Raw genomic sequence first — 10,558 nt, 5'->3', positions numbered from 1 at the left:
CAGCCCAGCCGCCCGGCCCCGCCCAGCCGCCGCCCCCGCTCCAACTCCAGCTCCCGCCTACTCGCCGAGCTCCCCTGCCCTAGCTCATTCGCTGTGTCTTTTAGTGCTGTATATTCTGAGCATAAAAAGCATGCAGATAAAGAGTTGACCGTGTAAACAGGAGATAGACAGTAGAAGACAAACTGGCTGAACAGCCCACATAATTCTTTGACATTAATTTAACTGGACAGATGGATCACAATCATGATGAGCATGTACTCTCAGGACTTCAAAAAGCACTGAAGAAGCATCACTAAATTTGCCAATTTGTTCAAATATTTGCATTTAAAAATAATAGTAAGAAATCCTTTTTGTCTGTACCTGAACAATCTTTTCTAAGGCTGTTTTACAGAGCTATGTGGGGAGCAGAGTCCTGCAGAAATATTTTGAAATTAGATTTTAAATCCATATGAATTCTATCTAATTTGTGAACACCAAAGTAAGTCAGATGGCTTGTCAGGAGCATGAAAGCATTGTTAGAAGAACTACTGACTTGGCTATGACTTCTGAAATGACTGTTAATATTCAGCTCCTTGAAGCTATAAATCAAGAATGCCCCATGAGAAACAAGTTCAGGGAGGGCATTTGGCAGTATGGTAAATCCCTGTGCTATAAGGAACCAACGAAAACTACCTTCACTTCAGTCGTTGTAATTTTGGTCTGATTCAGTCCAATGCTATATCCACAGTTCTACATTACCTTTTTTTTTTAATCTACTTTAGAACTTTTCTGTGATAATTACTCAATTTCCATTTTTAAAAGGAAGCTGGCTCTAAACTGATAAAGCATATTTAGAGTGAAAGTGGCACTACATAAATATATAATAGCCTTTTTATAAAGTGATAACATGATAGTCTCTATAAATGGAAAAAAATGGTAATTATTCTTGGACTATTTTTTCTTTAAAAATTGCTAAATTAGAAATGTCGTATTTATTTTCACTTACGTTAAGAAAAAACGCCTAGTCTCCTTTGTTTGCTAAATACATCAGTAAGTTGGGAACCAGAGTGATACAAATACATTAAGCTTCTTCCCCCCCATCATCTTCAATATATATTGAAGGTAAAATACAGGCTGGGTGAATCATTCATTAAGAATAATACATGGTAATAGGCAGCCTGACAAACTAGAATTGGGAGACTCTGAGGAATAAAAACCCAGCCTGCTTATGTGGGCCATTTTCACAGCTTTTCACAGGTTTCAGGATTTTTGTCTTGCTTAAATTAAAGCATGTTGAAGAATTTTAGTATTACAGTACTATTATAAATAATTATTTGATACAAGTATAAAAGCATTTTTGACCCAACACCAATTTTGAGTTTGCATTTTTCTGTGTGTGTGTGTGTGTGTGCGCGCGCGCGCACACACACACTTATCTGAGGCCAGAATTTAGTTCTTACAATTTTATACAGACTTACTAACTTAAATACTGCCGCACACATAAGTTATATGTGCCATAGAGTGATATAGAAAGCAAGCACAGAGCTGCTATAGTTCTCTAGTTTCCACTGTAGGGGGCTTTTCTTTTATTAAAAGCATACAGCTATTAAAATATTCTTTGCTACGAGAGTCATGTTTCTGTGATGCAAAATTGGAACAGGGGGAAAATATCAGCTGTCACTACTGTCTTCATCTCTAGTCCCCAAAGAAAAGCATTTTATTAAAGCTTTAGAGTTTGCAACAGCTGCAGAGTCTAATTTTTACAGAAACACCATTTTAAAAATCATACTAATTTTGATTAAATGCCACAGGGTTCCACTTGAGTTTTACAAAATTGTATTTGAACACTTACTGTCTGACTCATATAGAAAGGGAGGGGACCACCTACCTATCCTGTTGTGATTTAATAAAGGAAACGCGATATTCAAGTTAATGAACCCCATACATAGTTTATAACAAACGATAGTAAAATATCAGTTATTTCTGTCACAACGATACCCTTTTTGACCCAGTACTGTACAAATCCCTATCGAGATGGTCTTTGCTGCAAAGCATTTACCATCTAAATATACAAGACAGAGAAAGAGTAGGATTGGAAAGAGAGGTATATAGAGAGACGGTGTAACTTTCCCAAATTAACACACCATGGCACTGGTGACTTGCACATCCTGTTGTCTTTTGAGTTTTAGTCCAGTGCTGGTCTAGCCATACATAGAGAGTGGCTGTGTTTTTATGGAAAGGAACAGATAATTCACAAATCAGAATCCTTTACCTGAAATGCACAAGGAGTGTTATCCACACAATACACTCGCAAGTTGTAATCCAGCGAATTGCAAGACAGGCAGCCGAAGACTGCTACTTTCAGCTGTTTAACAGCACAGTCGGAGACGGGCTCTCCAACAAGAGCATAAGTTCCAAAGCTGTTTAAGAGAATGTGGCAGGCATAAGGATCCAACAGACAGTAGCAAGAAGTCGTTTCCTCTTCCACGGACATCACTTCCTATGCAATGAAAAAATCACATTTAAAAATCAGCAAGCTTTTCTGAGCAGAAGGCATGACGTTTCAGTTGATGTATTTTTTTTTCCCCAGTTCACTGTGTACTCTTAGTACATTCGCAGCTCGACTGCGAGCCTTTACTCATGTTGACTTGAGTGGAACTACTTACGTGAGTGAGTACTCACCATGTAGCCCTGAGTCAGCAACAGTGCTTATGGTGATATATTGTACCGAATTCAATGTAATAATAATGACGCATAAGCAATTTTAGCACCTTTTCAAGCGTTCTTGACTTTATAGCTAATTTTTCCCAATGTCAAGTTAAGAAATTACTGTGAAGTTCAAAGTCAATACAGAAACCTTGAACAGCAGCCCGCATCTGACATCCTCTTACAGTATCCATCACGATAATGTTTATTCTTATCCAAAAAAAATAATCTTGTGTCTTCCACATATAGTTTTGCTGCGCTGTAGTGTCATTAGATAAATGATCTGAGGAATTTTCATGGTAATATTTCATTCTACCTTACTAGTCCTTGGCTATTTGCAACCAGCATTGAGACAACTGACTCAGAAGTGAGAGCATCTAGAGTAAGAGGACTATGATGAACTTGAAATAGTTCAGAGAAGGAAAACAAGTAAGAGAAGTAGCTTGGGCAGGCAGAGAGATGATTAAAAATATCATGCATGGTATCATTCCAGCATTCTCTGTCAGAGCAAGCGAATAGGAAAAACACAACATAATAGTAAATTATGATTTACAATTGGTAAATATATTATGCGGCATGTGGTAGTCCTGTAGAGATTACTGGCACAAGGTGATCAATGGGCAGTAAAATTAAAAATGATGAAAAAAAGATGATATTAGCAAATCAGGAGCACTCTAGAAAAAATTTAGGTAAAACATATTAAAAGCCAAGTATGGATTTTTACATAATGCCTGACCTTTTTTGCAGCATAATTTTTTGCCAGATTGGTCAGGATCAGTTAAGACTGGAGATTTCTCAATAGTTTCTATAACAAAAGCCACAGTAATCAAGTGATAAAAACTCCTGTTACGTGACCGCTACAGAGTTAGAACTGCAGCACATAAGAACAGTCAGAGGAAAAAGAGTACCCTCTTACTTTGATGCCATCTTCCCGGTAAGGCTTTCATTGGCATGAATTTCCTCTTCTCATTTTGTTCATCAGTTTTGCATTTTGATGGGGGAAAGGTGAATTCCTTTAGCGCTGTGAATTTTACCATCCCTGGTATTTCTGACCAGCCCTAATTTTAGCCTAGATAGTTGCATCTTATGATTTTGCTGGCAGTATGGTCTCCTCAGGGAGGGAGGGATGGTTTTAACTTACCTCCCATTTCCCTTGTTGTATTCTTTTTTTCAAGTGAATGGTCCAGTGTTCAGAATTTACTTCTGCACAGTGTGGTATAGTCAAGGCAAAAGGAGTGGTGACAGTCACATCTGGAGGGCCACAAGTTACTTCTGGACCAAGAAGAACTTCTGTGCCTTCTGGCTGGAGGCTTCAATAAATATTGAAAAGACAGATCAATCTTTGAGTAAATATAACAAGGAAGTTAAAGTTTTTGTGATTTTCTTTTAAAATCAAGGTCGTAAAACTGATTTGCATATAAAGAAAATTTCTATACCCATATTTAAGAGATTTGAAGACAAAATCTAAGCATCTTATACATCACTGACGTGGGGAAACAGGAAGGTCAGCAGTTGTAGTCATTTCAATACAGAATCAGAAGATAGCTATGAAAGAAACTTCTTGAGCCCAAGCTAATCAACCCTTCACCGGTCAGTTCGCGATCTTGTTCCCTGATGTATATTTCTCTTTGAATAAATCAAAATGCAACTTTAATGTTACTGTGAAAGGAAGCCTTGCTTAATTCACCAGCTGGTAATATTGCCACGCAATTCTTTTCTTTAAAGAATGTCATCAACAACCTTTTCATAATAGTAAAGATGAGCCAAATAATCGTGTAAAAATACAGCCTCTCCCAAATTTCCCCAGATTGCGTCTGATTTCCCTCATTTGAAAACATACTTTAATTCTTCCAGTTGAACAAAATAGATAAGTAATAGACAGCAGGCATTAAGCTGAAAATGCACAGTATCTGATACGAATCTCTATTCTTTCCTCCCTTATTCAGAGCTAAATTTAACTCCGTCCCACACAAACCTTTTTTTTTTTTCTTACTCTCCTTAATAAAACACATAGAACATAGTTCTGACAAAAAAAGAGGGGGTGAATTATTAGGAAGGTTACATATAGAAATGAAGAAACACAATAGCTAAACGCTGACTGACATGTAAAGGAGCTGTCAGAGATTTGAATGGAAAAGAAGGGGGGAAGAAACGACTACAAGACTCCTCTGTGGACATTACTTGGGTTAAGAGAGCACTGCTGATGGAAGATAAGCACCTGTCTTCATGTATACCTTAAGGGATTGTATGTGTCTTTAAATGTTAAATTTGTTACTGGGTAAGCTGGATTCATTAATAAATAACACTTATTTAAAAACACATATGCTGAGCAATGACAGGCAAGCGAGAGAAAAGGTGATTTATTTAACTTGTATCCTTCATCTTGGCTTGTGTCCCAAATGTATGGCTTACTAATGTGAACGCTACAACTACTAATTGGTATTCTGCTCTCAAAATATAAGACACATCTGTGTAACACCACCAAGTCAGGAGGAAATGTGGCCCTGCCAGCATGGTGACTGACTGCAGCTTACGTAGATATATTTGAGACAGCATTAAACTTGCTAGCTGGTGTACTGAGTGCAGCACAGTCGTCGCTGTGCAGTAGGTAGTACAGGCTGCAAAAAACACTTGAGAAGCTGGATAAATAGAAATACTCAAGCACTCGGCCCATGCTGAGCCATGCCACACCAGCCACACTTCTATCAGTAACTGAGCTTGCTAGTTTAAAGCCATCTCAGGTATGTGTGTGCAGGGCATGCCAGGTACCCGTCCTTCCAGTCAGTTAGGCTCTCCTCCTGCAAATACCTTAGCACAAACAACCTCACTTGTGATTATTATTATTTGTATTTTTGTAGCACGTAAGAGCTCCAGTCTGGAGCTAGGACTCTGTTGTTTTAAATGTCGTCCAAATAGAGACCCAAACGCTGTGTCTGCTCCCAAAAGCTTACAGTCTAAGGGATGTCCCAATAAAACTATTCATGTGGAAACATAATATGCAAGCATAGTGTTAATCGTTTGAGGCTTGAATGGAAAAAACATATTTAGAAATAAACGGGCTAATTCTTCTCTACTTTTTTACAGCAGTCAAAGTATTCATTGTTCACAAGTCCCCAAAGATCATACATGCATACATATTTGTTCTGCTAGAAACAGCAAACCAGAAATGCATGATTCATCATATATTCTATTCTATTCTTCTATTTAAATGGCATTCTTGCCATTTAAGCCCAAGCTTAACAATAAGCATGTTGGCAATCTTACTGTGCTCAAAGATGAGCACCTGCTTAAGTGTTCTGCTGAGTTAGGGCCACCATTAATACTTCAAATGAACAGTTCTGAAACAACTTGTAGTCTGAAAATATATTCATTCAAACTACTTGGCATATGCTTGTGAATATCGTTTTTTTTCAGGAGCCATGAGTGCTTTGCAACTAAACTGTTACTAGGAAAAAAAAAAGTTTCTGCAATAACAACAGTAGTGCCAAAAACAAGTAACACTGCTGTTTTCAACTTGCATTTGATTTTTGTTAACTAAAAACAGCCTCCGAAAGGTTGCTGCCAAAACCTCTTCCTACAGCACAAAACTTTGTTTATAAAGTGCTTTCGAAATGATCCACCAGGTTACTTAAAATACAGAGCAATAGGTCTCAGAAGTATTGAAAGCCTTCAAGCTAACTCTTTACATATTCATTTTTGGCTAAGTTATTTAATTCGGCATACTTTCTGCTGTACCTCTGCAATGACTGATGCGTTCTATCTCCTTATCTCTGTTTTGATGCTGCTGCTGGAAGGGATAACAATAGCATATTTCCAGAGAATGAGTCAAACCCCAGTTATTTAACGTGGTGGGTGCATCTCTATCCTATCTCACTCACAACAGGCACACGTCCTTCAACTACCGCTTCCCACGCCAAATTGATACTGCTGACAAGTGCACAAAATACAGGGGGAAAAGTTTGCCAAAGTTACCTCCAGCACAAAGTTTGACAATTCATCTCCCATAGTGGGAGCAAAATATAGGTTAAGCTGAAAACAACACTGCATTTACCCTCAGGGGCTGTGAATCCAGGGGCTTAGTCATGCTACTGGTGATGATTCTCAGTAAAAACTAATTCAAGCTTTTCAAGCATCCACAAGAAAACTTAATACCACATATACACTTGCATGCGCACACACACCAGTTTGAAGGGAAGAAGTCCTATTAGCCATCCTATTAGCCACCCTGGAGGGTGATGTGAAATAGACTGGGACAATTTGATCCTCGCATAAAACAAACCAACAAAAAACCCCGGAAAATGTTAACAACAAGTCACAATCTCAGAAATGGCATAGCCTCTATAATGGCTACTGGCAGCTCTCCATGGTCACTCTGACTCAGTGTAATTACTGCCTGCATACGTTGTGGAGAGGAATAGCAGGGACGTGTGTGAATGACCAATGACGAGCTCTTCGGAAAGGAGCTATTTAATTGCTTTCAGAGAATCAGTCCCCCTGTTGAACATATTGTACAAACATATGGGAATTCTGGGAATTATTTAATGCCAAATGAACTGAAATCAGCTAATTAGATGAACTCTCACACTTATTGCAAATAGCAAGAGTCTTTTCTGTAGTAACTGACATGGTATTAGGATGCAATTCAGGACTGTTTATTAGGCAAGGCAGAGAAGGGAAACATTTCAGGATACAGGTATTTAATATTCCCTTAAGTGCAGAGTAAACAAATCAGTAACCAGATCTAATCCCTGCAAATCCATCAAAATCAGGACTTTGCTGGATTTCCAGTAGAGAAAAAACTAATAGTCACCATGGCTGTGCCAGAATAGCAAATATTTCTCTGTGAAACTGCACAGAAAGGAACAGTCATGTCTAATTCCACAATATGTTGCTTTATGAAGAATTTAGAGGAAAAATAGATTTTTTTCCCCATTTCCTATTAAGATGTGTAAACTTCTGTTTTAAGGTCTAACGTAATCATCCAAATAAAAATTCAGAACGTCATTTTCTTCCTTCACAAACGAGTTTTCCAGTAGGGAGGGGCATGAATATAAATCCCTTTTCAATTCTTAAAAAATTGGAAAAAATGCTGAGCTTGGGCCAATTCCATCAAGTTGAGACAATGCAAGTGCGTTTCGTGGTCATAGTTCTTGCTGCTTTTATAGTCTTTCCTATTACTGTCTTCAAATTAAGGGTAATCTAATGAAATCAAATGCTTTTCAAGCATTCCTGAGTGAATCTTAACAAAATCCCTCTGAGGCAAGTGTTGGTCTGCCCATTTTGCATAGGGATATGGAGAGTGTAGGAGTAAGCCTGAAAGGTGGCTTCAAGCTTTGGGTGCTTCCATTTTTGGTTTCCCCACTTTGACACTTAGGACCATGATTTTTTCCAGGCGGTAATGAGCACTTACAGACCCAAATGCAGTCATGTAGACCTTACCAGACCTCATCACCTCTGAGCAATAAAGTATGAAGTGCTTTAAATTGGGCATAAAAATAGCGGTATACAAAATTTGAGGCTCAGGGCCCCGTTGCCCTAATCTAAATGATGACATAGTGTTGAAGGCAATAATCAAAATGTGCCTAATGTGCCGCTACTCTCATCTGGTAGCATTTTACCATGCACTTTTAGACTATTGCGTGCAGTTCTAGCTACCTGTGTACAGTGCAGGGAAATGATGAATTGGGGCTTAAGTGTTTTGCACAAGGTCACACGGCAAGTCTATGTTAGAACAAGAAAGAGAACTTTAGAGTCTTCAATCACAGTTCCCTGTTCCAAACATTATACCATACAACACTTCATATGCCCTCAAAATAGCACAATGTGTTTGATCTTTCTTCTTGTATTACTGGAATAACTGTTTATAAATTCCAGGTAATCTGCTGTTTGTTCAGTCTCTTTCCATGCAACAGTAGACAATTACAGCACACCGTTTTCTCCTTGTTCGAACCTATTTATCTGTATGATAGATTTATGCTGGCTCAATCACCTTTGCAGCCTTGATTTGGAACAATGTACCTTTTCTGTATTATGCATACAGATGAGCTTTTTTACTATGTTGAACACAGGCTTGAATCATAGCACTATAATCTAACGCAGAAGTCACAAGAGCAGGAAGATCAGGAGCATTATAGAGGATGGCCTTAAGAAATACAGTTGGGGGAAAAAAAGAAAAAGAAAAAAAGATGGCTCCAAAGAGAGGGTGGAGTCCATCAAGAAGAGGAGTGATCATGGAAATTTAGCTGGGTCACTTCACTGCTGCTCTTTCTTGGCCCCACGACAGCTGCACATAAAATAGTCAATGGCTTGTGATTGTCCTATTTATTCTTGAAGAACCTGAAAACAATACTGAGTGTGGCATTGCTTAGAGAACAGTATTTAACCCATTTTTTTCCTGGAACTAAGGGCCAGATGTGAAATGGTATGGAGTGTAACTGAGCTACTCTCGTCTACATCAGCTGAGAATGAAGCCTTTCCATTAATTTCACCAATATGCCTGCCTTAATGGCTACATTATACTTCTATTATGTTTTGAATGCTCAGAGTGTCGAGTCATTCCCAGGGCTTCTGCAGAATTCATTTCAGCCCACCCCTTGCTAGTGTCATCCTAGCCTTCTCACTGAATTTGATGCTGCAGCATCCTCAATGATTGCCCCAGGAAGGTAGCCAGTAAGGTTTCCAATTATGAAAACCAATGCAGTCTGTATTTCAGTCTCCCACATGCACACCTGGTGCACTGCCAGTGGAAGATCTTGATTTCAAAATGGACTTTTAGGTTCTAGGCTTGAAGTCAGTGACTAGCGAGAATGTCATGGAGAGGATCTAGTCCCTGAGACAAAGATTAATGCCAGTTAAAAGCATTGTTCATATTGGTTGCTAAAGCATCTCCTCCTCTGTCCAAAGGAAAAGCAGATCAGCAGCAGAGGACTGAGGCCATGCACACAGCCAGGGATGCTCAACTGAAGAGAAGCAGTGCTGGGCAACAGCCGCTTCTCAAACACTCAAGCCCACCTTCAGGTACTAACTCCACTCGGTGGCTTTTACTTCTTATCTACAAGCCTGGCATGGGATCGGAGACCAGCGCGGCTCCTGGATAAAATGAGACACCCGGGGAAGGCAAAGCGAGGAGGGGAGGGATAGGTCCCTGCAGTGATGCCCAGCTTCCATGTCTTGAATCTCAATTTCTCATGGTCATTCAGAACCTACTTCACTTGCATATTCACTCCTGCATTTACTTCAGGTACACTGCTTTTTGTCTCTCAATCCCTAAATGTATTTACCAAAACCGGGTAAAAAAAAAAAAATAAAATTAAAAAAAAAAAATAAAAATAGAAAGAAAAGGAAAGAAGTTAATGATTTGTTTTAAAAAATCCACTTAGGAACTTTTTTCAAAATTTGTTTAGAAATACCAAAATACTAGGGGAAGATGAGGGCGGAGGAAACATCAGACTGCCAGACCAAACAACACCCACAACTACAGCCCAGCCCAGCCCAACGAGCGAAATGAATGAACAGGTAAGCGATAGGGGCCAGGGCAACGCCGGGACTAGGGGGTCAGTACACACATCCGCAGGAGGCCTCAAGTGCCTCTACACAAATGCTCGTAGTATGGGAAACAAGCAGGAGGAACTCACCCTCCTGCTAGCTGACACCAGCCCGGACATAGTGGGGATCACGGAAACGTGGTGGGACTCAACACATGACTGGGCGGTGAATGTCAAGGGCTGTAGGCTGTACAGGATAGGAGGGAAAGGTGGGGGCGTGGCACTCTATATTAAGGAGGAATACACATCCTCGTCAATTAGCAAGGAGTTGGAGAAGGGGCACTCTGAAGTGCTTTGGGTTAGAGTACAAGGCAGTCGAGGGGAAAGAG

The 10,558-nt window shown here is 39.5% G+C and overlaps 1 protein-coding gene and 1 long non-coding RNA gene across 2 annotated transcripts in view; one reads left to right on the top strand and one right to left on the bottom strand.

The window, feature by feature from the left end:
- Positions 1-10,558, bottom strand: part of UNC5D (unc-5 netrin receptor D) — a 326,435-nt gene that overhangs the window by 21,820 nt on the left and 294,057 nt on the right. The window contains exons 12-13 of the mRNA XM_019514323.1: positions 3,827-3,995; positions 2,252-2,479 (exon numbers count right to left, since the gene is read on the bottom strand). Of these exons, the coding sequence (XP_019369868.1) occupies positions 2,252-2,479; positions 3,827-3,995 (397 nt within the window). The remainder of the gene's footprint in view (positions 1-2,251; positions 2,480-3,826; positions 3,996-10,558) is intronic.
- Positions 5,924-10,558, top strand: part of LOC109295578 — a 22,309-nt gene continuing 17,674 nt past the window's right edge. Inside the window, exon 1 of the long non-coding RNA XR_002096767.1 lies at positions 5,924-5,935. This is a non-coding gene — a long non-coding RNA (uncharacterized LOC109295578). The remainder of the gene's footprint in view (positions 5,936-10,558) is intronic.

Source organism: Gavialis gangeticus, unplaced genomic scaffold (assembly GCF_001723915.1).
Source record: "Gavialis gangeticus isolate Ggan-Ray unplaced genomic scaffold, GavGan_comp1, whole genome shotgun sequence".
Lineage (NCBI taxonomy): Eukaryota > Metazoa > Chordata > Crocodylia > Gavialidae > Gavialis > Gavialis gangeticus.
Note: the sequence above shows the minus strand (reverse complement) of the source record. Positions and strands in the feature narration are given on the sequence as shown.